General features: G+C 41.1%; 4 protein-coding genes across 4 annotated transcripts; 2 read left to right on the top strand and 2 right to left on the bottom strand.

The window, feature by feature from the left end:
- Positions 1 to 9,199: 9,199 nt before the first annotated feature.
- On the top strand, positions 9,200 to 12,598 carry LOC118417644 (enoyl-CoA delta isomerase 2, peroxisomal-like). Its single transcript, XM_035823259.1, has 5 exons — positions 9,200 to 9,465; positions 10,126 to 10,304; positions 10,595 to 10,730; positions 11,292 to 11,426; positions 12,334 to 12,598. Exons 1-5 carry the CDS (start codon positions 9,338 to 9,340, stop codon positions 12,488 to 12,490), a joined length of 735 nt encoding a protein of 244 aa, XP_035679152.1. The 5' UTR covers positions 9,200 to 9,337; the 3' UTR covers positions 12,491 to 12,598.
- Positions 12,518 to 15,401, bottom strand: LOC118417645 (COX assembly mitochondrial protein 2 homolog). The gene is made up of 4 exons (XM_035823260.1): positions 15,364 to 15,401; positions 14,102 to 14,189; positions 13,407 to 13,478; positions 12,518 to 13,074 (listed from the first exon to the last, which is right to left on the bottom strand). The coding sequence occupies exons 1-4, from the start codon at positions 15,387 to 15,389 to the stop codon at positions 12,973 to 12,975; spliced, it is 288 nt and encodes a 95-aa protein (XP_035679153.1). The 5' UTR covers positions 15,390 to 15,401; the 3' UTR covers positions 12,518 to 12,972.
- Positions 15,402 to 15,427: 26 nt separating this feature from the next.
- LOC118417643 (centromere protein N-like) lies at positions 15,428 to 20,059 on the top strand. The gene is made up of 9 exons (XM_035823258.1): positions 15,428 to 15,722; positions 15,827 to 15,872; positions 16,930 to 16,989; positions 17,236 to 17,315; positions 17,675 to 17,845; positions 18,356 to 18,536; positions 19,242 to 19,366; positions 19,493 to 19,571; positions 19,772 to 20,059. Exons 1-9 carry the CDS (start codon positions 15,558 to 15,560, stop codon positions 19,930 to 19,932), a joined length of 1,068 nt encoding a protein of 355 aa, XP_035679151.1. The 5' UTR covers positions 15,428 to 15,557; the 3' UTR covers positions 19,933 to 20,059.
- A 279-nt stretch (positions 20,060 to 20,338) lies between these two features.
- Positions 20,339 to 26,321, bottom strand: LOC118417642 (ribonuclease P protein subunit p40-like). Its single transcript, XM_035823257.1, has 8 exons — positions 26,123 to 26,321; positions 24,364 to 24,508; positions 23,862 to 23,930; positions 23,282 to 23,377; positions 22,228 to 22,350; positions 21,680 to 21,890; positions 21,175 to 21,309; positions 20,339 to 20,559 (listed from the first exon to the last, which is right to left on the bottom strand). The coding sequence occupies exons 1-8, from the start codon at positions 26,246 to 26,248 to the stop codon at positions 20,361 to 20,363; spliced, it is 1,104 nt and encodes a 367-aa protein (XP_035679150.1). The 5' UTR covers positions 26,249 to 26,321; the 3' UTR covers positions 20,339 to 20,360.
- Between the last annotated feature and the right edge of the window lie 55 nt (positions 26,322 to 26,376).

The raw sequence follows: 26,376 nt of genomic DNA, 5'->3' as shown, positions 1-26,376 counted from the left end.
ACCGAGAGGGACCCCTCCGGTTGCCGGCAGTCTGTCGGAATAAAAGTGTGTAATTCGTAACACCGGGTCAAATATGTGACGTCACAGATCACGTGAAAGGACAAAAGCCGTGAACTTACACGTATCACACAGTTCTCGTATTACAGTGGAGTTAAGTGCATAGCGCTATACCAAGGGAAAGGAGAAGACCAGGGGAAACAGCCCTTAGCCCACTAGGCAGGCGGAAGAATTCAGCAACAGAAACTTCTGCAGACAAGGGCTGAACAGAGGGGGATAGGACAACACACCACGCAACAGACCACATAATAGGCTGCATCACTGAGAAGCAGGACGAACAGATAGCCTCCTTCATAGAAAGCTTCTATGTTTTTTACGATATTACAACCCCAGACTATAGAAACAAGCTGAAGAAAGATGTTTGGCTGAAGAAGGACGTTTCCTCTGCAATTGGCCGACGGAACGCCAAACTTGCAGTCATTCGGACCCATAAGCCATTTTTTTTCGTTTTACAAATATAAAAATATAGGCCTCAACAGTTTGGCAAGTCATCCGCCGACATTAAAAATTCCAATAACATGTTTATTTAGTTTAGTTTAGAAACGTAACAGTGCCGCACGTCAGTGCGAGTGCGAGGAAAAGTTGGCGAAAAAAACCGTGCCGCAGTGAACGGACCCCGACGTACCGCACCAGTACTCCAAGTTCAATGATGTACTATCTTAAGTGAATGCAGGCAATGCTTGTTTTTATACCCCTTAAAGAGTGCCCACCAGGAGCCTGCCTGGTTCCCTGCCGTTGTTCGCAGGGCATGCGGCAGGGACCCTACAACTGCCCCACCGGGCTGTGAGAGACAAACGTTACCCTGTCGGACCCCGCAGGGGTGACTACAGGACACCGTCAGAACATCTGACGGGTGTCTGCCGGAGACGAACCTAGGAAGGTGGAAATTTTTTAAAGAAAAATGACGGGGTGCCCGCCGGAACACTCCGGGACCCCCATGGGGCAGCGCGAAGGCAACGTTTGATTGTGACCACGACAGCCGGTAAACAGCCGGTGTCCGCCCGACTTCAGAGCCCGGCCGGGGCTACATCCCTGACGGGCACCGGGCCAATTGTGACCCTAGCCTAAGTGCCAACGTAAAGGTAACACGGAAAGAAGTCGTTAAGTTGCGGAAAGGGTGCAGAAACGTCGCGTTTACGTTGAGTTTAAGCTTGCTTAAATACCAGATTTCGTGCTGTGTTAGTACAAAATACGTTTAGTCTATCGAGGTCACTTTACTTGTGTAGGTATTAGCCAAATACCATACACAAAAATGCCGTTTTGTGACATTTTATAGTTTTTCTGTCTTCCTAGAGGAAAAAGAAAGGATTGTTGTAGCCTTTCATGCGTACAAACTGTTTTACAGTAATGACTGTATACGTAACAAACGTTATTATTGTTCAATTGTTTCTACGTTATTTATTTGACCTGGTGTAAGAACGCTGCCCAGTTTATAAATCCCCCGGAGAAAATGGTGTGTTTTCGTTTACCCGACCGGAAACCCGACCTTCTTTTTGCTAGGCACTCCGTATGTTCTCGTACTCAGACACCCAAACCGATATGGTTTAATGGTTTAGCTGAAAATCGAAAATCATTCCGAAGAAAAAGCTAAATGGTACTGTTGTAACAAACGTTACCAGCAACATATCTTACGTTTGACTATAATACATAACCTATATATATCGAAGAAAAAATAAGCTGTCATTTTGGGGCTAAAATCGCTATTTTGCACTTTTCGAAAAATAAGCCATCATTTGTGGGCTAAATTCGCTTTTTTGCACTTTTCACTGAGAACGGTCCCAACACGAACGTGCAATTCATTGATCCAACTGTTTTGTGTAACAGAAATGAGCAAACTCTCAGCACAAGTATATTTCTGTAATACAGACGTCTTATATACGGATTACATTGAGAAAGGCATGCAGGGAAAAGGGTGTTGTAACATTAGTAATCATAGCTCTCCTCGGCTAGCTTTCAAGGATCTTAGGACACATGTATGACCTTAATTGTCTTTCTTACGGTGCTATGAAACACTTGCATACATTAACTATCAATTTTCTTTCTCCAAATTTTCGATGTCTGACAGCACGTCTTGGTCCAAGATATAAAGTCAGGCGTCGAAAATTTGGAGGTACCACTCTACCTTGGAAGAAAATTGATAGTACATGTATGCATAACGTGACTGATGAACCTCTTCAACGATATTTGCATTCATTTACCTGTTCAGCCATCTTTGCTTGTTAAAATCTGTTCATGTATGATGGCGGCGCTCAAATAAGTTGTATTTACTTCAGTGCACCGTCATCCCGTCTGTTCTTGTTTATTTGTGTTCGTTTGATAAAGAATGTTACCACGGAAGATCCGCGCAAACTCGGGTGGCGTCGTGTGTGGCGTAACTGGTAGAGCGTTCGGCTCGGAATCAAGAGGTCGCGAGTTCAATACCCGCCGTGCCCTGACGTTATGTCCTTGGGGAAAGGCACTTTACACGACCTTCCTCACTCCAACCAGGTGTAAAAATGGGCACCTGATGCTACAATAGAGATCTCTCAACCACAATGCTTTTCAAAGTACAGTAATGGATTTATGTAATTAGGCGAATTAATGTTAAGTGCTTGCAACATTTACGTTTTTTATGGACTACTATATATAGTCCAGGAGGAGATTCTTAGGTTACTGTATTATTGTTGCTATGAAATACAACAATTGCTTCATGAATGGATGACTTTCATGTACTTCAAATGGCTGTAGAAAACCATAGGCCTCCCCGTTGCTGTGGAATTATCTTTTCTTTAGCAATGGTTGCCATAGAAACGAGATAGGCACTTCTAATTATCAGAAAATGAACACTCTCCTTCCAATTGTGACGAAATTTTTTCATGTTATTTGCACAAGTATTACTTAATTTATGCTGTTTCATTTTTAATTTCGGACATAATCACCTAACTTGCATAAATTTGCATAAAGAGACCTAAACTGAATAAGTACTGGGTGGCTACGAAACCACATTGTTTTCAGGTATCTCCGCCTGGACTAATAGCACTGATAGTAACGTTAGTTCTTTTTTATAGAAAAGTTCAAAAGACACACGTGCAGCCGTGTAGAAATTCTTTATTAGATGAATAAAATATTCAGGAGGCAAATGGCTGGAAGGACGCGTCAGTAAGAAGTGTTGTTTTCACTCGATCGATCTTTTTTTTATGGTCACCACGTAACAATACCTGAAGGCCACTCCAAGGTTACATGTGCATTGTAACTGTAACCGCATCTCTTCGCCCTAAATCAAACATGATGATTGCGACCAGCTCATTTGCTCACTATGAGTGAGGACTAGACCATATGTCCGGTGCTGAGGTATATGTTTAATGTTGTGTCCGGGCTGCTGTATTGGCATCTATGGTCTCGGTTGGCTAGAAGTAGTATTCTATACATATGAATATATCTTTTGATTCCTTGGTCGCATCTCGATAAAAACTCACACAGTTTAAGAACTACTTGAAAGACATTGAATACTTGTGATTTTGTTGTGTTACATACCGGATTTCGGGCTAGAAATACACATTTTGGTAAAAAAAAGTGGTGTCTATTTCATAGGTCTATGGCAAGGTGGAAATAGGACCTCCTATCATGGTATTCTAAGGAATAAAAGCCTACCTCATACTTATCATTTTCATCCGAGGGTATTTTGTTTGACATTAACGGGAGGGGGCCATACTTAGACAGGGGTCCAAAGTTCGACAGGTTTTAAAAATCATTGTTGCGGAGAAATGCATAGATGCCTGCACATGAGAAGTACACTAGCTGTAGACTAAACCTTGTTGTAAATAACTACAAAGGCGGGGTATGTGTCGAAGTTAGCAAGTCCCACAGATAACGATTGAAAAACTTGCACAAGTTTGACGCCTTCCGTGCAAGTTGACGAGCGAACGTATCGAGACCATGGCCCGGGAAACTCTTGAATTATTCTTCGCAAAATACGACATGTGAAAAAATATCACCACACATAGAAATGATGTTTATTAGCCTTCCGAAAAATAATACCTGTGTTCTCTTCTGCCTTTAACTGGCTTGGATAAACGGAGCTAAAATGATGCCACAATGTTCACCCAGTCGGGGCCCCGCCATTTTACTATCACGCACGCAGGCGGGCGAGCGATGCTCAACACGTTGAACTCAGTCAACCCGTCCGTAGAGCGACAAACATTCAAGAAAAATCGATCTCTACCGACTAAAAAATCCTGTAGCCGTTGCTGCTGCCAAAAGACAGGATGAAATGGCAATCAAGGAAGCCGAAAAGCGAAAATGCCGTCACAGTCCAACGTAACAATGCGCTGCCGTTTTGCGGCAAGTTGGTCTCACCGTGAGAGGTAAACGTTTTAACACACCGTATTTGAATAAGTCGCGTAATACAAATTATGACCTATATTTGGTACAAAAAAAAATATAATGAAGACTTTTAGTGCTATTCTATTTGCATAAGTTGTTTAAAAATGCACGGCGATGGTCTGGTTGTTACTATGTCGGAGTTTGGACCCCTTTTTTGTGTTGGAACGTTCTGCTAGGACGCAAGCCGAAAACCTGCCGTAAGTTTCGTGCGCTGTCAAAGTACAGTGCGGAACGCTACTGTTAAATGAAATATATATCTGTACAGCTTCAATAACAGTTATATGGATGCATACAAGATCTTAACTTGTTTTTGATGAGTTCACTGTAAAATGTACATTGACAAAAGCCATGCGCATCCACTTAGAACGGGTGTCGAAGTATGGCCCCCTCCCGTTAGGATTACATTGTTTTGGGGGGCCAAAAACATCAGAAACGACTATATTTTTTCAATTTTTCGTTGAAAATGCACCATAGGAAAAACATTAAATGACTGCACAAAATACCCTCGGACAATTTCGATAAGAAAGGGAGTATAAGTAAAACGTGAGTACTATGAACATCAATACTCTTATTTTGAGCTGGGCATTCACAAAGGATAGAAGGTCCTTGCGGTGCGTGTTTACATTGAAAGGTCGCAAATAACCACGGGTTCGAATGCGCGTTCGGTTCGAATTACGTAATGGAACGTCATCGAATATAGTTCGAATTCGGCTGGACAAGGGGACACGCGCCCGAAGTCGAACACAAATCGAGCGTGCCTGGGCCGCCTTAGATCAACCGAAGTGTGTTGCATATATACAGGAATCCTGTTTTTTTTTTTTTTTTTCAAGACACCCAAAACAAAACACACAAATTTGCCTACTTGTCCAATGAAGTACACATAGGCCAAATCGCAGTTACTCAAGCAACGGGATTTGGGATCAAGTTGATTGAGTAACTGTTTTTCGGCGTCCTAAAAGAAGAACAAAAGTAGAAAAATTCCATTTTGCAATTAACGAACTGATCCTTCCTCACACAGCAAGCGGATACACCAGCCTGGGTTGCTGGGCGGACGACACCTCAGACCGCGCCATTCTCACACTCGAGGGGACGGACGCACGCCTAGATGGACACTACTCGTCACTACTCTCCAAGCAGAGGTCGAATCGCGCAGATATAGTAGTAGTAGTCGCGCGCCCGGCACATGTTCAGCGGGCCGCGCCAGCACCCGCTGCGATCTCTATTCACTGACAACAATGGCCGACGTCATTCCTTCCCGGTACATTGAAAGTATCATAACGTAACTTTCTACACCCTGAAAATATTTTTGCATCAATTACAAATATAAATTACATGTTAATATATGAATTAGTAAATTGTCAATTCAATAGATGAACACGCTAATCTGAGCATGTGGTAAACTGCGAAAAACGCGAGTGAATTACTTTTACGGCTGCATGCGGTTGTCGCAAAACGGCCAGCAGTGCGTGAAGCCTGAGTTTTAGAACGTCAACTATGACTGGACAAATCTCGTTTCTAACTTCTGTTTGACATCTGACCGTACCTACAAGCGATTGTCCAACGTTTCTAGAACATAGGGACACAAATAATGGCTTGTTTTGACGTTATCATGACTCGGCCACAACCGATTTTATGGGGTGTTGTTTGCTCCGACTGGCAGACAGGAAACACCCGCGGCGCGCGGGCAGAAACTCCTAACTCCCGTCCAAGACTTAGCACCTAGTTACAAAACGCCCTGAATGTGTCAAGGTGATTAGATTTAATAGCCTTGTACTGTTCCGTTCTGTGGCAGAGGTAGGAAGAGCGCGAGTGTAATTTTTTCGACTACTACTATATCTGCGCGATTCGACCTCTGCTTGGAGAGTAAAAAATACCATAAACGTTCGTCTCCATTTGATGATCGAGCCAGTGCAGAAATCGTATTCTGAATCAACAGTTTGATGATAGCAATAGGGCTTACCTTTCACACTTGCGGCACAAATAAGAATGATACAGCAGGTGAACCTGACGACAATTTCGTGTCGTAAAGCCATCCTTCTATTATAAACTGGTCTGTCCTTTACAGTCTACGCAAAGAGACACAGGTGGGAATGTTGTCTCAGGTCCAGTCAATGTACTTTTAAAGTTTTGTCTCCAATTTTGACGGTAAATAGTGATCAAAACAGTGCAAAGACAAAACCTTCCTCAGATGGACACACTGTACAGACTCGGGCAATCCACACATCTATATCTAATGATCGATTTCGGGCAGCCCATTAGCAACCTCCATGACGTCATGAATACATGGGCTAAACCATAATGTTGTTATATTACTTATAATGATTCGTTTGTCGCGAGACAATAGGAGTCAAAACAATGATTATTGTCACGAATGATTCTACTAGATCTACTTAGCATAAGAACCATTTTTGTACCTAGAAAACAATTGCTTATTTCACGAGTTTATTTTTCAATATTTCTCTCGTCAGACTATAATTACACCGCTCGTTTCTGGGCGATGGCTACTTTTCAGAAGAAAGCACAATGAACAGGTCATAAAAATGGGTGGAACTAATATCAGAGCAAGGACGTTATATAACGTCCTTGATCAGAGAAGTGAAGGCGGTGAGTTCTAAAGGTTTCAATTGCAATGAGTGACTTATGAAATATTCAAACCACGCAACGGACTTACGCTGTTTCAGAGATGACGAATTTTTGTAGTACCTCTTTTATGTTGCTAACGATCAAGACTAATGGTCTTGCTTGTTTATATTCATAGCTACCTTATGTTTTTATCAAATGAATTTTGTTTTAACAATAGCCTGATGTGTCAATTGTATCTTCTCAACCGTTAGAAAAGTTAATAACTTGGTTGAAGTACACCCAAACCGCAAAATGTATATAATCTAAATAGGCCATATTTATCACCTAACGTTATAACCCAAAATACATATATTACCATATTTTGGGTGTGTTCAAACCAAACCCGTAGCTGATGTATGGACTAATGTATGATGATGTGCTGCATTTGTTCCTTGCCAAGAGGTCGTAGGTAACTGCACACATATAATTTTGTTTTTACAAAATAACATATTTCCGACCCAGCTATAAACAATCAGTCAAAAACTATGTGATCCAGCTGTCATATTTTCTATCACAAGTAAAATTGCGCAAATACCCATCCGCAGCGTCCCTCTTACTCTAATGATGCACGTTTCGAATTATCATTACGCGGGTTGGGTGTGCCTTAACTTACAGATGATCGATGGCCCTTTATGAGGCTGCGGATAAATGTTGGTACATTTCTACTGAGGAAAAATCGGAATGGTGGAAAGGCATTCTGAAGCTTGATTGTTCACAAACATGTATCTATCTGGGTCTATTTTGAACATGACCCAAACTCTTTGTAATATTTCAAAGTTATTTCCACAGAAAGTTATGTATGTTTCCTGTGTTTTAGCAGCACGGAAACGTTACTGTAACTATACAAGTTATACATTATATGGTTTGTTTGGCTTGAACTGCAGTTCCTACGTCTAGAACACGACAAATATTTTCTATTTTCCCGCTTCAGATGTTTAAGTCGGCGTCAAAAGCCGAAAAAGGCTTGAGGCTCACCCGACGGCCTGCGAACGCTGTATGGACATTTTCGGCAGTGATACGGCCGGTGTCCTACCGATCACTGCGCGTTCGCCGGTCACCGAAACCCATCAAATGTCTTCAAACTGGACTCTAGTGGTTTTGAAATTTGCGATCTTCTGACGATCAAAAATTCCAGCCGACGGTCATTAACAGTGTGACGGCCCTTAAGACTAAGCATCTCTCGTTTAACATGGAAGCTCATCTGTGTTGGTGGTAATCGCGTTTGACCAATTGCTGACGTCACGTATCCGCAAGATCACGTGTCTGTAACTATTGAAAGCTTTGGCGCTGCAGGGCTGTATTGTCAAGGTCATTTAGGCCACGTTGATTTGATCATATGGATGACATCCTCTTCGAACCTCAAAACTGATGCGAGTGTGCGAATAAAAAAGTTTGGTAAAAAAACAAGTGTCATAATTATGAAGTGCTTACGAAAGTTGACCAAATGACAGATCGGTATGGTATGCCGAACAATAGGTTCTTCATTTTTGTTCTTTCACATCTTTTTCTTTGTCCTTGGAATTTACGTTGGCATTCTGTGGCCTTAAAAAACTTCTTTTCCGATATTATTTGACAATCTGCAGCATGTATTTGCTCATTTTCCAGCTGCTTTGTACGATTTACAGTGTGGTTGATAACTTTCTTTATTTTTGAAAACGGCCGAAAATGTACGCGGATGTAGCGCTTTTTCTCATCAGTCCATAGACTCCATACTTTAATATTTTGTAGATGGATGATGTCCTCCCCCAAACAAAATGCGAATGTGCGATAAAAAGTTGCCTTCAAGATGAAATCTGAATGGCCAGGAAGGTTAAACAAATAACCAAACACACAGAACATGATATACCAACAACGGATTCTTCATTTTTGCTTTTTTAACATCTTCTTCCTTGCTTTTGGAAGACTTCGCTCACTCAGTCCATTTGCTCCGATTTTTTGCAGCTTCCATTTGCAGTATGATCGCATTTCGTCGAATTTATTCATTGGAAATGGACGAAAATTGATGCGCGGGCGAATGTCATCAATACATATAAATGAAGTCATCACGGCATCACGGGTTTACGTTTATGAGACGTCTAACATTACTAAGAGACCACATTTTGCCACAGCTGTGCGAGACAATAATAGCAGATGTCAAAGGTCAACGTCCGTACGGACAACAGTTGAACTATGCCCTGTGTTATGGGTACTCGACTTTAGTTCAGTTCAGTTCGTACTCGTATAAGACGAGGTACCGGTACGTAGCCTTTATGCATCGTTATCCTGTGTTTTCTGCACTTAACACATCTACTACACAATGGGCAGTGGTGACATTAGTGTGGAGGTGAGGGGGAAAGTGGCGATAGTGTCCATGGATCGGGGAGAGAACAGACTCAACCTCAAATTCCTGGCCGACCTGAATGCAGCATTGGACAAGGTACTCAGGTATGTAGGAACAGTGATATTAGTTTTTCGAAGTATCAAAGGTCATTACAGCTAGGCTGACAAAGGCTATGGACAGGATGCTCCTGTCAATAAGAATTTTTGGCACTATTGACAGGATGTTCCTGTCCGTAATAATTTCTTGGCGCTATTTACTAGATAATCCTGTCAATAAGATTGTTTGCACTTAGTGACAGGATGTTCCTGTCAATAAGATTTTGGCACTATTGACAGAACATTCCTGTCACAGTGGTGGGTATATACACAGTGCAACTGAAATACTTATTCCTCCCCTCAGTTGGTGCATTTGGTTTCAGGCTTGAATGTTGCCTACCTTTAAATGGAGGAGACAAAGAGGGCAGCCATGCACCAGATGGAGAGACAGCCTGCAGAGACATCTAAGAACTGCGAGATGTAGAAAAGACTGGAGCAGGTCAAGTGAGGGGTTCCTCCGTGCGAGCGACAGTAACCTGCCATGGGAGTTGCCAACCTGCTGAATTTAGCATTAAGCATTGCCGGCAACTTCAATGCAGACCCTCTTTTCAGACTGGACAGGTTTTCAGCTATCTGGACTGGACAACTTTTTCTAAAAAACCTACTAGAAGTCAGTTCATGAATGGAAAGACCAAGACTTCTAGTTTTCTGTTCACTTATTTCTCCCAGTTACCCAGATGTCCAAGCTATGGTCACCACTGGGGTGGGGAAGTTCTACTCCAATGGGATAGATCTGGACTGGCTGATGCCACAAGGACCGGACGTACAGCGGCAGTTTCTGGACAAGTTCGGAGAAGTGAAGATGAGGATCCTCACATTTCCCCTTCCTACCATCGCTGCTATTAATGGTAGGAACTCTTAGCCTTTAATTTGCAGTATCTACAGATGTATCAGTCACACACACACACACACACATGCAATTCTCCTTATGTTGATTTACACAAAGTTTGAGAAAATACATGTAGTCAATGTCATCTACCACTTGGTTACCAGTAAGTTTGCTTTTGTCAACCATGCAGTGAGACTTTCAATATTGTGCTTTTCTCTAAATATATAGACAGACTTAAAAATTGGCCAGAATTCCAATCAATTGTGTAAAATCATATGACATGATGACTCTATCCTGCATTTGTTTCAGGACACTGCTTTGCAGGCGGTGCCCTGTTGGCTGTATGTCACGACTACAGGGTGATGCGGTCCAAGCAAGGCTGGTTCTGCATGCCTGAGATATACCTCGAGCTGCGCTTCGACCCCGCAATGGTGTCACTGCTCAAGTAAAGTAGTTCCCTTTCAATACTTCATTAAGAAGTCTCTAATGTTGGTTCACCATCCTATCACTAGTACATCATTGGATTAAGAACGCTATGGGGGACAGAGACGTCTGGAAGGAGAGGGTGGACTTGGTCCGGGCAAGCAGCCCGCGATGATGATGATGATGATCATTGGATAATGTACCAGTAAATACCATTACCACTTATCATTTCAAATATCATTAATTTATTGTACTTGGAAGCAAGCTGCAAGGAGGTTCTGTCTTCAATTCAATGACAAAAGATATTTTGGGACTTTGAGTCATCATTTCACCATCTGGAAATTTACACCAATTCCATCTACATGTACTTAGATTGTTTCAATGCAATAGTAGCAAAGTTGGCCCTGAGTGGCTGATTGCAACATTGGCTATGGTTTTGAAAAGCAAGAAGTTTTTTAAAATCTTTTATATCTGTTAACTGTATTTCTTCATCATGTCTTGTTGTGACCTGTACTTAGCCTGGTGTGGCAAAAATGTGCAACAAAGGTCTTCAATCATTGCATTTTCCTGATGGACCCTACAGGAGGAGGCTGCCTGGTGGTGATGTTCAGAGAGACATCCTGTTGTTTGGGAAGCGGTTCCCAGGAGAGGAGTGTGCCAGGAGGGGAGTGGTGGATGCTGTGTGTGAGCAGGAGCAGCTTCTGGATCAAGCTGTCAGGTACAGGGTCTCAACTCTGACTTAGTATCCACAGGCAAGTAGATCTTCTGGTGGCCAAAATGTAACTTCCAGCTAAGACTGTATTCCACTGGAAGATCTGCTTGAAGATAAGGCCTAAAGGGTAGGGCTGGGTATCGGTACAGCATACCGGTACAAAACCATTTTTTCTTATTGGACCGGTCCAGAAAAACCGGACCTGAAAAAATTAGGTGGACCGGATGTTGGACCGATTAGAAAATTGACATATTATTTTATCAGGCATTCACACGTTTTGGCGCTTGCAGTTGGAAGAAAATGGCAAGAGTGAAGTAGAGTTTATAGTAATTTCTACCAAGGTTTACAGTCAATTGTACAGGTGCAGTTAGCGTTGTAGGATTTTAAAACGCCAGTGTAAGTCTAATACTCCACCAAACAGATTTCTTTGTAGTGAAATGGACAATTGGTATGAGTTATACTGCATCAGGTCCAGGTTCAGGTCCGGACCTGGACCTGATCCTTTGGACCTGAACCGGACCTGGATTTTCTGTACCGGTACCCAGCCCTACTAAAGGGCATACACTTGTAGATGTAGAAACTTAAGCTTTGAAAAAGTACAGTTTTGTGTTAGTTGACAAAATATGGTGGACTCTTCTACACCTTGTATTTCTCAAAAATGCTCTAAGAGTGAAATAAATACATAGCCTTCCCATACATGGGAATTTGCCCATTTATCCACATGGGTGTATAACCATTTGTGATGAATTAAGAGCTGCATATGGAGTATGTTGGACACCTTTGAAAAGGACATTGCTGAAAAGTACGCGTATGTATGTTGTTTGTTACATTGCGGAAGTTTGAAATGATACCTTTACTGATAACAGGTTTGTTCATCATTTCATAATGTCATCCTGACTTGTCTGACTTCCAGAATGGCCCGTGAGTGTGTAGGGAAGAGTGGATTTAGCCGCACCATGATGAAGGCCATGAAGGAGGATGTGTACAGGGAGGTGGTGGAGGTGTACCAGGAGGAGGCCAAGTCTAATCGTGACCTTGTCAGCGACAGGCGACCACCGGCAAAGCTATGAGTGGATCAACCTCAGAAGTCACAGCCATACAAAACCTTCTTTTTTCTCAACAAGTTAAATCATATTGGAAGCTCTTGGTGTTGGTAGCAATCATAATACAAAGCTTAACTTTCTTCTAAAAAAAAACTAAGACAAAGGTATATGCGGATCAAATTTTTAACGGCCGCTATCTCCTTCTTTATGATCAATACTAATGACCAATCACTTCAGAACATACTGTAGCTTGCGAGAGTTGCAGACTTGTGATTTTATTAACGTGTGATCTTGCGGATATGTGATGTCATCAATTGGTCTATCTTGCCAGGAAGTGTATAATAATAGTCTGTGCCCTGAGTACATCTCAAGTAAAATAATATTTTACTTTCAGTTGAATGTGCAATGACAAAAGTTCAATCTATGACTATATTACCGATTAACCACTGCATTTTGAAGATGTGAACAGTTGTGTACTAAAATCTGTATTATTGTAATAAAAATATCGATTATCTAACATTCCCTTCAGCTTTTTTTGCTTGTAATGCCTCTAGCATTTTCTTCCTCTTGTCCTGAGTTTTTTCTCTGTTCTTCCTTCTGTTGTCTTCTCTCTGCATTGGAAACAGATTAGACTGTATTACATTAACATAGTAAGACCACAGCAAGTCAATTTTATGGATGGCATCCATGCACTAATCGATTTTCACCTGACTTAGAGCAAAAAAGTGAGGTAGCCATGTGTGAAGTTACATACATGAAACTAGTTTGATAGTTGTAGAAATGAAACAAGTGTGGTAGCTTGGATTGTAGCTGCAGTGATACTAGGCTACTACATAAGTGCTATTTTCTGCACTTCTTGGATACAGAAATAAAAGACACCTTCTTCACCATACATAAGTACATTCAATTTGATGCCATTGACTGATACTGTAGAAATCCTTACCTCTTGTGCAAGGCATCTATCCATCAAGGCATTCTGCTCGTTGCACTTCCCAAAGAATTTTCCATACGGGTTCTGTACAGAAAAGGATTGAACGAAATGATATATGACTCTTCTAAGATAGGACATCCTGATTCTCATGCACTTGATAGAGAAGTTAGACAACTTTCTACAATGACTGTAGAACTAACTCAGCATGCACTCAATATCTCAAAAGATTTTTTGATTTTGTTAAAGGAGGGTTTTGTTTTTCCTGTAAGGTATAGCAACCTATTCTAAAACTAGCCTGTATGCTCTAATTGAATATTAATCATTATTTGTGAATCATAAATGGTAGCTATTTCATGTAGCAGGTTATTTATTACATTTGTATTTAGAATTCATTGTTATTAGCAGTATTTACAAATATTCTAATCCCGGAGTCAATGGGTGTTCAGTTGTGCCCATATTCATACTCAGACTGGTTTGCTAAACACCATGATACTGAATAAAATGAAACAAACCAATGCGATTTTCCCAAAAACCTTTCGCAAAGACAAAATAATCAATTTAGTATTATTTACTGTTAACCTTTCCCAGCTGTCATGAATTTACCATTAGGGGTGCCAACTCTTCTTAATCCACTGTTAAGCATTGCCAAGATGTAGATACTCCTTTTTTTAATGTTAGCTGATTGACTACTCTAAAATGCCACTTACTTCTATGTGACACTTCTGTAGAGCTTGGATAAGTCGGTTGCACTCATCAGTGTGCAGATGGGCGGAGAGGTCACCATGCATGTTGTCACTGCAGAAATTACAATTGTTATTTTAATATTAGTGTTTGCAAATTGCTGCAATAGTAGGGATAGCTTGGCACAAATTGTTTGGTACTACAATACATGTAAACAACATGCTGACCTATGGGACTGGTGAGGTGAGGTGAGGTAAATACATGTAAAATGAGAAACACAATACAAATGTTATACAAGCAACTCACTGGATAAGTTTTGTAAATGGTCAAACATTTCAGACAGCAGTGCTTGAGGAAAAATAGTAAATCACTGATAGAAGTGTAACAGTGTTTTTTCTATGATTTGAAACATTTGACCGACTTACAAACCTCATTTTACAAGTTTATCCAGGTGCTTGAGTAAGTTGTGTATCTAATCTAATCTAATCTAATCAAGTATTTTATCACTATGATATTTATTAGCAAGGAGGTTGAACCTCCTTGCTATTAGCAAACCTTCATTTAACATTTAATGATAATAATCAATGATGGAACAATGTTAGTGATAAGAAATGACGGAACAAAGTAACAGAGTTGTCATCACTGAGGTAAATACATTGTTTGTCTTATCAGAGTAAACAAGATTAAAGTGGGAAGAAAATATAATCTGAAACAAAACATTGTATTTTATAGAGAATCTTGTCAAAAATTCACACTGCAGTTCTGAACAAAGTCACAAGGTGGGTAAGACCAAGGACTTGATGTTCTTCTTCTTCTTCCCGTGATGTCCAGCCGCCGAGTCGTCGGCAATAATTGACATGTCGGGGTTTCTGTTGATAATTTTTATCAACCAACATCAACTCACAAGGAAAAAATTATCACTATCAGTTAAAACTTGACTATCACGTGGAAAAACCTACAAACCAACACACAAATTTACAAAGTGACAAACCAAGGACGTTATATCTGATATAACGTCCTTGGACCTTGACAAACCAAGGAGGTTGAATTTTTTCAAACCTGAGCTTGCTTGGCCAAACCAAGAAATGTCATGTCTTTGATCAAGGAGTTTTTAAAATTTTCATGTGCTCAAAGAGCTCTAACTAGTTCCAGGACGAGTATTCTAATAATTCCCCTAAGCTATGCTTTACTTATCTGAATTGCCTGCCAATAAGATATGTTTGAAGACATAAAACACTCACCGTAAACACAAAGGTCACTCACACACACGCTGAGGTTGAGATCTTACCTAACTTCCGGATTCGGGAGCATCATGGGAAATATTACAGAAATCCTGGTCTCTGATTGGCCGATAGATTTGACCTCAAGTAACCTTTGTGAGCGCCAAACACAAACCGCCATTTTGTTTCGACAAGTCTGAATTTTTTAACGACTCAAAATTCAACTCGTTCACGCGATTTATCTTTCATAAGAGATCCGATAATGGATGACAATGTCCTGAGGAAACTGTTGTGTAGATTTAAGCTGCCAGATTTGCGGCAGGCCCTGGAAGAGTGGGACTGTGTGGCAGTGGATGGGGAGGTGTTTGTGGGAGGGAGGCAGAAGAGAGTTGTTGTTGATCGGGTACTCAGAGCTTGTCAGCTTCAGGTGAGTCAATTTAGCGAATTATTTCAACTATAATTTTTTCACATTCAATGTATCTGAAATTCTTTCAGTCTGGATGTGTAACGCTGTTTGATATTTTTTTCTAGGGAGAGGAAATAGGACTGGAACAGCTTGGAGCACTGGATCTTGTGTGTAAGTACACCACACGCATTTTTGAGATAAATATCTTTATTCATTCATCTTTCCCAACAAACTATATAAAACGTGGTACATCTAATAATAAGCTGTTTCAAACTTACGATTGCGACTGACAGGACAGGAATTTTTTTGTAGTAAATTACTAAATATGTCAAAGGTGAAGGCCCCTGACATGATAAGGCCACACTTGGAATATGCAAATGTAACATGGGGGCCACACTTCCGTCAGAATCAACGGAATTGAGAAGGTACAGAAGAGGGCTACAAAGCTGCCACCCAGCCTTAAGGTCTTACCTTACAAGAAGAAGCTAGTAAAGTATAAAGTTGCCCTCCCTCCATTACAGAAAGAAGATAGGTGATATGATACAGCTCTTTAAACTGGTAAAGGGTATGGAAAGAATACCCGTTAAGTCCTTCTTCACACTTCAAACTGGGCATGAAACACGGGTCCACACTGTCAAACTTAAGTCTAAAGGTTCCCCTGGCCAGAAAACAGAGTCAGAGTCAAAGTCCTTTAGCACCAGGATAGTAAATGACTGGAATGCCCTCCCACAGTATGTAGTTGACTCTTAATCAGTGAATGAGTTAAAATTCAATCAAAACCTGGCTAGACAAATTATGGGAGAGTGAAAAGCACAAAAGCAGGAGTGAAGATCGGGAGCTCACAGGCAATGCCTTCATCCCGAAGATGGTTCATGTATCCAGGACATGTAAATGACACTGATCTCAACCATTGTCCAGACTTTGATGTCTCAGGGGCACCTTTGACATATTACCCACAGTTCTTGTTACAGCACATTTAGGCATAATCGGAAGTGTGAAAGAGCTTATTCCTTTACACTTTGCCTGCAGCCTATGCTCTGCAAAACCAGGCTGAGGTTTCCACTTTATATGGGTGTGGTCTCTAACCAGCTGTCAGCCAATCAGAGAATCCCCTAAATGTTTTCCTCAGACAAAGCCAATTTTCTGATTGGCTGACAGCTTTGGATGAGACTGTGTAAAAGAATGACACTGCATTGATAATGATAGGTCACAATTTTTTTTTCCACAGATAACAAGATGTATTCAAGGAACAGAGTATGGAATGCATACCATTTCACTGGTCACAAAAGTGAGTTCTGTGAAAGTCAATGTTAGTAAGATGTTTTTTTGAAATAAAGCATTCATGTATGTCAACATGTTTATAGCGTAGCAGTGTTCGTAGGCTAGATAGAAAAAATGACAACTATTGAATAAATATTGTAGAAATGTACACTATTGCTCCAATGAAAACTTCCTTCACAGCAGTGCTTTTGTTGCTTGGGAGAAAGTTGTTCTAGTGTGTTGCTAATATTAATAATGTTTGTTTTCTCCACAGAAAAACAGGATGACTGTACTGTTTCTGCAGATGTATTTCAAAGATCACTGGGGAAGCAGCTGTTCTTCTATTTTAGACATGTGAGTAATGCTATCAGAAATAGTCATCAGGGAAGTTCAAGAGTTTTGCTGAAGTCGGAAAGTGATGCTAGAACTTGATATTGTTTTCATAAAATATGTCAAAAATTATTTCAAGGGTTCTTGGGAAAGTTGCATCACCTCCTCTTTACAGCAATGAATCCAAAAAAATATTTTCATTTGCTTTTTGCAGGTTCATATTCATTGTGAAATGTAATTGTAAGAGATACAATGATCTCTGTTTTGATGGGGTTACAAAAGTTGATAAATTGCAATAACTCAGTTACATGTATTAAAATTAAATATTGAGGAATATGTCATTGATTTCTGTATGAATGATTACATTTGTCATCTGTACCCAGATCCTGTGTGTGAGACAGTACAGTGATGCCCTGTGGGTGTGGCTGATGGTACAGGAGAAGGTCGGTAGTGTGTGGACACCCAGTAACATCGTACACATGGTGTACTATCCTGCCTCTCCGCACATCTTCACTTCCACCATGAAAGCTGAGTACAAGGAATACATCAAACAGGTAATCCTTGTCAGATTTGTTTTTGAGACTATTTACTAGTATGTAGTGTTGTATGTGTAACTATGTATAGAAGAATTGACTTGGCTGTTATGTCTTAGTTGATACGTTACACCTGTTACCTGTATAAATTTGTTTGCATCTAGTGAAATGTGTCATATTTCACAATTTTGCATTTGTATGGAACACTTAACACTTTCATCATTTAGTTCATATGTGACACACTTTTCAAATGAAAGTACTTTAAATACTTACTTTTACGGCAGTTGTTTTTGTGGTGACCGCTAAACTGGGAATTATGTCTCCCATGTAAGACTAGTCACTACTGTACTTGATAGACAGCCAATCCTCTACACTGTACTTAATAATTGTTTGAACCACAAATTTAATTTAGAACACAATGAAAGCCTCCTTTACATCCTACCGTAAATTTAAACAACCATAACATTAATCGAGTTTGCAGCAGTAACTTCTTTCTATTTCTCATTGACAAAACAATACTTGTGTTTCCAGGCTTTGCTGCTGACCCTTGGGTACAGTAAGGCCCAGTTTATGGACCTGTCAGGGAGGGATGTGGAGTCTCTGGCAGAACTGGCTAAACGCAGGCATGGCCAGAAGGACTCCAGCAAGGGCAGACACAACCAGGAAGATGTCAGCCCAGAGTCTCAGACGAGCAGAAAGAGGAAGAAGCAAGGTAGGGTAGATTCATCATTAGGGTTGTTGACGTAGAATCTGAAGGTTCTGGGTTCAAATCCCCAGCAGACCCCAATGTTGTACTCTTGGGAAAGGCACTTTTATGCCATCCTGGTGTGAGTTGGTCAAACCTTACAAATCAACCTAGGAGTTGACATATTGAAAAGATGATACTGTAAATGCAGAAATGTTTGCGGTGGATTAATGTTCGCGGTTTTCGCGGCGACCACTTTACCGCGAACTTAAATCCACCGCGAACATTTTTCTATTATGGTATTAGACTGCAGTCGATGGTGTTACAGCGAAATTAAATCCACCGCGAAAAGTCATTTTCCCGCTACTGCGAAATTTAATCCCCACGAACTTAAATGCATTTACAGTAGTCACCTGTTCTGCCAATCCTTCCACAAATGTGGTACATCTCAATAAATGAATGAATAAAGGCTGTACCGGAAAAGTAAATAAAGGAGTTATTATTCCAAATGAACGAGTACTTTCAGGGATGGCATCACCACACAAGAATTCTGTATTTTGGTCGTAGATGTAGTTTGATCATATGGTGAGAAAAACCAGGTGCATCATTGCATTTCTAGAGCAGCACAATGGAAAATGTGCAATTCATAATTTACTTGTACATGTTGTACATCAATAGTTTGGTAGATTGGACAAAAGTTGATTGTTTTGTATTGCATTCTTGAAAATGCAGGTGAAGAGTCAGAGAATGAAGATGTCATACAGGAAGATGCAGAGGACAGACAGTGGAGGGAAGACTACACAAGGGAGACATATGGGGATGAGCCACAGCCCACACTGGAGAATGTAGTGTACAAGGTAGGCCATCCTGTGTTTTGTCTTGGGTAACATTCTTTCATTCTATGCAGAGCCTTGCCTGTGACCTATAGGCTATACAGTCTACATTGTGTAGGATACTTCCACCAACTTTTCATTCTTTTCCAGTTGCATGCAAGCTTCGAACATGGAGGGGTAGCACCAGGCATGGACGACCAGCCTTTCCACATGACAGTCAAATTCTCAGGTAAGAACTGTTGTTTCTGAAAATGGAGGTATTGTAGTTTGTTTGTCTTGGAGTGCACCTGCAGTTATGACTATTTGCAGAGTGGCAAGATGTAACATGATACTCCTTGCAAGTGTTTTACAATTTTTATTGAAAAGTAGAACAACTGTTCTGATGAAAACCATCCTTTAACATAATATATTTTGCTGACAATATTACAGGCAGCAATGTGTTAGAAGGTATGAAGGCCCTGGGCCCAGCGGGGATAGCTGAACCACCTTTCCCCTCATACCTGGAGTCACTTCCACACATCGGCAAGAACACCATCCTTCTGGCGGAGAAGAGAAAACCAGAAGATGGTGATGATAGTGGCAAAAACTGATATGAATAAGAAAGTCTTCACATGTTTAAGATACATCTGTACATTTAAACTATAAGGCATAGGATGATTACGGTTGTGGAGCTCTGCTAAACCAAACTTACGTTTCCACTTATGTTAGCCAATCAGAGAAAACTGACGTATCACTGACGAAAGATGCCGGATGGCTATCTGAAACGTCTGACCGTTTCCAAAATCATATCCAGTTGCTTGAGTAACTGCTTTTTGGCGTATCTTATTATCTGGATGTCTAACCTTCATCGACGAATCAGAGAAAAGCCTAAATGTTTAATCAATTCTCTGATTGGCTGACAGCTGGTTAGAGGCCACACTGACACACCCCAGTTTAGCCAAACCTTCCCAAGGTGTAAATAAAGACTCTGTAGAAGAATTAGACAACACTGGTGGCTTCTCGTGTATAATTTTATTTGTCAAGGACAGATGTCATTGGTCCCCACAGCCTGGAACAGCCAGTAGTTGCTGTCTCTGAAGATGAGGAAAGTGTAGAGGTTTTCCCCTCCATGGTGGAACCCATGCTCCCTTCTGGCCCAGGAGACAGGGCTGTCCACAAACCCATGGGCGGTCAGGGCTGCCCAGGGACAGGTGGACTTGTTATCTCTCATGTAGGATCTGTGTGTAGAATAAAGCAGAACAGAAACCAACTACTATATCTGTACATGCATATTTGAGCAATTCTCGTACGCAGAGTCTTATCTGTGGCCAACACAAGTCAATACAAGTCTTAGGGAGACTATGCTAAACTGTGCTGAGGTTTCCAATTTTGTGAGCATGGCTTCCACCCACCTGTCAGCGAATCAGTGTATTGGCTTTACCGTAAATAAAAACATATAGAAGATTCTCTGACTGAGGTTATAGGCTACATGTACAGCCCCAGAAGTGGAAACCTCATCCCTTTTTAGCAGAGTTGCTCTAAGGTTTATTGTATAGGCTGTGGGCTAGGCTCTGCGTAGGAGAATGATTTGAGGTTGCAGTATAGTTTGTGGTATAGCTACATGTACATGTATATCCTGGTCTCAAAATAAATTGGTCGACTACCCTCAAGATTGATAAATGTATCAATAAATCCCCTCTTTTCCTGTACATTTTTGTATCATAAAAAGAAACTTGTATCCCAGAATGTATCATAGGATTTGTGACAGATACACAACATATGGTCTTACAATAATGTTGTGTATCTGCAGTGTATAAAACATTTATGATAGATTCACAATGATTTGCACCTACCTGACTGCCTCCTGAAGGGTGCACACATTCCCAGGTGCTATGAACCCTGTCGTGGAATGTCTCACTGCAGCTGCTGTCAGTTCATTAGGATCAGGACAGCTGTATCTGGAGATGTAGTGCTCAGGTGCTTCATTGCTGTACAGAATGAAAATAAAACATGCTTTATTCTATCTACAGTTATCAAGTTCTAAAGCAAGATTGGTGGTAACTTAAGACTGGCTTTATAATTTTAGATACTGCTCAACATTAACCTTTGCAACTACATGTATGTTCATCTGAGTCAGGGAGAAGATTAACAATATACTGTAAGCTCGTCTACATTTGAGGTGGGCTTATTTTGCACAAGGAAGAAAAAGGAGGTTTTTGAAGTATTTTGAATGTATTGACGTAATGTTGTAATACATTGAAATACATGTGTCATGAATCTGTAGTCACTTCAACAATAAAACCACTACAAAAGTTTGCAAATTTACAGTAGGTAATTATTTTCAATTCTAACACTCACCAAGAGATCCCACATGATACAGCTCCCAGCCATTCGTACCACTCCCTCGCACTGCACCACTGTCCGTCCTCACCCTCCTCCAGCTCAGTGCTGTGAACCACAGGCAGCAGGAGGTCTGTGTGCCTGCTGGTCTGCTGAGCCTGGCTGTGTCTCTCACACTCGTAGCTGCCTTGAAAATGGGACAGTATGGAGCCAGCCAACTGTCTGGTACCTAGCATACAAACATAGAGTTCATGGATTAGATATTGTTGACTAAAGCATTTACTGCTTGTGTAGAGTCCATGTTTTCAGAGTTGGCGTCCGTCCATAGTTATTTGAGAACACTGGTAGGAAGGGAGTGGGAAGATGACCGCAAAGGTTAGACTTGACAGAGTGGCAGGAAGCACAGTTCAGAGATGGTAGAACTAGGTAATTGCACATGAGAATTGAGGTTATGATGTCAATGGAATAGGCTACTACTTTTTATTTTTGGAAACGGCTAAAAATTGATGCGCACTGGGATGTCATCCATATAGTCAAATCAACATGGCCTAAAGAAGATACAGTACCTTCTGGTTTCCATGAAAGCAGAAAGTCTGCTTTTAGCTTTGTCCTCTGGAACCCCTGTTTCACACGCTCATAATTCTTTTTCCCAGGAACAAAGATGTCTTGTGTGAGATCAACCTCCACAACTGTAATATGTAAAAAAAAAAAAGTGATACATTTAGTATATTATGGTGAAGATTTTTGGTAATACAAGTATATGTCAAATATGACAGGTTGTCATTGAATGACTACGTGGCTACGGTACCGGAGAATGTCGGACGACTCGGACCATGACCAACTCGGCCCAGTCAACTCGGCCCATCTGCCGGGACAACTCGGACCATCCCCCCTAGACAGCTATTTAATTGATTTTTTTCGAAAATGTAATCCCCAACACTAGTTTTATATTTATGTACTCTAAAATGAGAAAACTGTAGGTTGGATTGTGTAATTCATCGGAACTTTTCGGTGTTCCATGCGGCGCACATTAGGTCGTTGACCACGAAATACGCAGCGTGTGCAGACAAATGGATATGTGTGAGGCGCTTCTAATACACTTTATCATTACTTGCTCTTCGCAATAGCCTTAGACAAATAAGATGTGGGCATTGATCATTCTTGTTGAAGATTAATTGCTGATTAAGAAGTTTTTTCTCAAGCCGACTTTGTTTTAACATCGCGGTTTTTATATCGCCGGCTGGTCCGACTGGTACATGGGGGTGGTCCGACTTGACCAGGGGGGTGGTCCGAGTTGACCAGATTTTCAATGGGCCGAGTTAGTAATGGTCCGAGTCGTCCTGATTCCGGTACCGGACACAATGTCGGGAAGGTACTAGTATGGATTTGATTTCTGGTATTTCTGTATAGACGTTCTTGGGAAAGGTTCTTAACACAACTTTCCTCACTGTACCAACGTGTAAAAATGTGTACATGACTTCAGTTTGGGGTATGAAAAGGCAGTAGATGGAGATGGATGGGCTCTGCCCTCCAATACCATGCCCTAAACACAGTGAACTATCAACCAACTGCCCCTACAGCCTCAAAGGCACATTTATCTTTACATGCCACTTGACTTACCAAACTTTCTCTTGACCTTCCTATTAAACTGTGATGGCTGTCCCACAAGGCCCAGCTCCTCATACGTGTCCTTGTGTACTGACAGGATCAACTGACCTATAAGAATAATACATCACACGGGTAGTTTTATTAGACTGTTGAAGTACTGCTGGGATAGCCTCCACCCGGATTTTCTACGAGGGTACGTGGATTGTAGAATTTGCCCAAAAAATTGGCCAAGGGAGTCAGCCCATGCTAAGGTCTACTGCTTTGGTAGCAAAACTACCCTGGCAAATTATTCTCTCTATAATAGTCAGTCTGGTAGAAACTACCACTGGGATAGGAAATAGAAAATAATAAGCCAGTTCACAGTTTTGAACTGCACATATGCAAAGTCAAAGGTGCCCGAACTTGTAGACCGTTCTTAGACTGATGCTTTATCCGTGTCCAGACATGTTTAGTCTATGTTTTGGGGGCCTTCTTCAACTTTGACATATCATGCAAAATATACCACACTGCACATGTACAGTTTGATCTGTGAACCGACATAAAATGTTCAGCAGCAGAACTGTGTGTAAAGGAACAAACATGGGGACGTTACCTGTGGGTAGTACTGCATAAGCATTGTGCTTATCAATATGTGTGTTGTGGGACAGCATGTACAAGGAACCTGTGGACACATGATAATACAAAGTGGGTGGTTTTACAGAGCAGACAAGTATTCAAGACTGGTTAATTATTTTGTACAATACTATGATTTTCTTACTCCCGATCTAAGTACAGGTTCCTGAAAGCAAAACCTGTTTCACACGTGTTTGCATTGACTTGCACTATAATTCTAACACCCTCTGGTCGCCCACTCATTTCCCTCCTAGACATAAACCAGACAGTTTCAGAATGCAGTACCTTCATGGATAACTAGTTGGTGCTTCATTACCACTAAAATACAGAATTCCAATAAAAACATAACTTCCTGACATAAAAATAGTACAACATATGTACTACTACTAGTACTACAGATTTTGTCACCTACTTAAAATTTTCCCATACATGATACACTACACTTAAATGTCAAAATAAAATGTCTAGCTCTGGGTACAAACCTTTCTTGACAAAGTTTTCGATGAAATCTTTGTTGATCAACTCTGTAAGTGGGACGTTCTTGATGAGGTAGTAATCATCACACCTGTCAAACTCTGCCTGGACGCTAGGTGGCAGCTCTGCACAGCCAGGAATGAACAGCTCCACCTTTGTATGGAAAACATGCATGCCATAAAAGACAAAACACTACAATTTCTGTAAAAACTATTTTCTGTTAGTTCTGTACTGATGAAATGTTGCAATGTCACTGTGACAAAACATCTGATTCCATATTATGTGGAATGTTATTATACATATGCAGACACTGGGACTACCAGGGTGTCCAAAATTAAGGTAATTGACCTCATCAGGGAGACCAGGTGTCTACAGAGGGTCTGCATGCTCTTTTCCGTATTTGGCGTAGGCAGGCCTTTAATTTCCCGTAATTCGTAGGGAAGCTATTTTATATTACATAATTTGTAGTGAGGGTGAAAAAAATTACTGTAAAACGTAGCCAGTGCATTTCACGTACTTTAGCGTAATCGAGCCTAAATTTCCACATAAAACGTAATCAAGCCTAAAAAATGTTACGTAAATCGTAGTCTAGCCTGACAATTTTCGTAAGTCATGGCATAGTCTACTAGCAAATGTTGCTCTTCAAAATTCAGGAAATGGCGTTTCAGACGGACAAGATTTCAATATTTTGCCAGACCGCCCTTTCACTTTCGGTCATGGACATATTATATATATTGGGGGCGTTGCCCTCGAAAACCTTTTTTTTTTTGCTATTTATTAAATAGAAATGTCATTAAAGTTTTAAACTTAGCTTAGTCTTTCCCAACAAAATGCAGGAAATAGCGTTTTAGGTTTTAGAGAGGAAAGATTTAAAAATGTTCCTGGGCCTCCCTTGCAACTTCTCGCCCCTCCGGCGCTCGAAATGCTGAAAATACTTTTTTTCGCAGATAGAAAATTTGCCATCATTATAATTTTGCCTAGAAAAATTCAGGACATGACGTTTCAGAGGGTCAGGATTTCAAAATTTTATTGTTATTGTTATTGGGTGGGCCGACTACTCACTCTTTGCAGCCGGGGTCTGAATTGCAAGGAGCTTACAATAGGCGGGGCTAAATCACAAGGGTCTAGAGGGAGCTGCCATTCGGCGCCACTCAGGTGACCTCAATACGACAGTAATTGCCCCAGGTGCTGCCAAGGTACTGTAGGTTTTGAACCACTCACACCGCACCATTGCACGTGTGGCGGGTTCTTTAACGTGCCTGGGGAATGGCTCTCCCCAGACACGGGACCTCCATTTAAGAGGGTCTGCATGCTCTTTTACGTAAGGCGTTGGCAGCCTATTTTATTTCCCATAATTCGTGGGGTAACGATCTTATCTACGTAATTCGTAGCTAGGCGAACAAATTTAGCGTAATTGCATTCCTTGATTTAGCGTAATACGTAGGGGGCTCTTCTGAATTCAGCGTAAATCGTAGCCTAGTTACCAAACCCCAGCCCGATCTCAAGTATCTATCGAAAGATATTTGAGGTTGGGGTATGGTATCCAGGCTACGTAAATTGTTGTCGGGACCCCACATGCAGACCCTCATTTAACGTCCTATCCGAGGGACGGCCCTAGCCGAAAAACTAGGTACTCATTGCGACACATTGCACCTTCCGCACCGACAAATGAAATATGTTGGATGGCGTCATGCTCAAAAACCAGTGGCGGCGGCACAGTGGGGGCAGTGGGTCCAGTCTCCCCCCAAAAGTCTTCAGGGCCCTCACCATATGATTGAAGTGATGCTCCTCCACATTCTTGCGATGTCTGGATTTATCGTCATCAAAGCTTGACTTCTCAATCACCAGCTTGCTGCGGGGCGGGCGTACGTCTATCTTTAGTGTCAGGGACATCTTGATTCCGTTACAAATTTACTCAGGCCAGGGAAAGCCGCAAACTACCACACAACTTTGAAAAAGTGACCTCTAACCTTCGGTCCATTCTATTACATAAATGGAGGTATTATGTTATCTTTAACTTA

This window comes from Branchiostoma floridae, chromosome 6 (genome assembly GCF_000003815.2).
Source record: "Branchiostoma floridae strain S238N-H82 chromosome 6, Bfl_VNyyK, whole genome shotgun sequence".
NCBI lineage: Eukaryota > Metazoa > Chordata > Leptocardii > Amphioxiformes > Branchiostomatidae > Branchiostoma > Branchiostoma floridae.
This window is presented reverse-complemented; position numbering and strand designations above follow the sequence as displayed.

Excerpts from the sequence above, each read along its gene's own strand:
- LOC118417644 (XM_035823259.1), top strand. The coding sequence starts at position 9,338 with ATGGGCAGTGGTGACATTAGTGTGGAGGTGAGGGGGAAAGTGGCGATA. Across the intron at positions 9,466-10,125 it reads GCATTGGACAAGGTACTCAG|TTACCCAGATGTCCAAGCTA; the intron begins GTATGTAGGAAC and ends TATTTCTCCCAG. Across the intron at positions 10,731-11,291 it reads GCAATGGTGTCACTGCTCAA|GAGGAGGCTGCCTGGTGGTG; the intron begins GTAAAGTAGTTC and ends TGGACCCTACAG.
- LOC118417645 (XM_035823260.1), bottom strand. The coding sequence starts at position 15,389 with ATGATGCTCCCGAATCCGGAAGTTAG. Across the intron at positions 14,190-15,363 it reads CTCCCGAATCCGGAAGTTAG|TGACAACATGCATGGTGACC; the intron begins GTAAGATCTCAA and ends TAATTTCTGCAG. Across the intron at positions 13,075-13,406 it reads ATAGATGCCTTGCACAAGAG|AGAGAAGACAACAGAAGGAA; the intron begins GTAAGGATTTCT and ends TTTCCAATGCAG.
- LOC118417643 (XM_035823258.1), top strand. The coding sequence starts at position 15,558 with ATGGATGACAATGTCCTGAGGAAACTGTTGTGTAGATTTAAGCTGCCA. Across the intron at positions 15,873-16,929 it reads TGGAGCACTGGATCTTGTGT|ATAACAAGATGTATTCAAGG; the intron begins GTAAGTACACCA and ends TTTTTTCCACAG. Across the intron at positions 17,846-18,355 it reads ACAAGGAATACATCAAACAG|GCTTTGCTGCTGACCCTTGG; the intron begins GTAATCCTTGTC and ends TTGTGTTTCCAG.
- LOC118417642 (XM_035823257.1), bottom strand. The coding sequence starts at position 26,248 with ATGTCCCTGACACTAAAGATAGACGTACGCCCGCCCCGCAGCAAGCTG. Across the intron at positions 23,931-24,363 it reads CGAAAACTTTGTCAAGAAAG|GTTCCTTGTACATGCTGTCC; the intron begins GTTTGTACCCAG and ends ATGTGTCCACAG. Across the intron at positions 20,560-21,174 it reads ACCCTTCAGGAGGCAGTCAG|ATCCTACATGAGAGATAACA; the intron begins GTAGGTGCAAAT and ends TTCTACACACAG.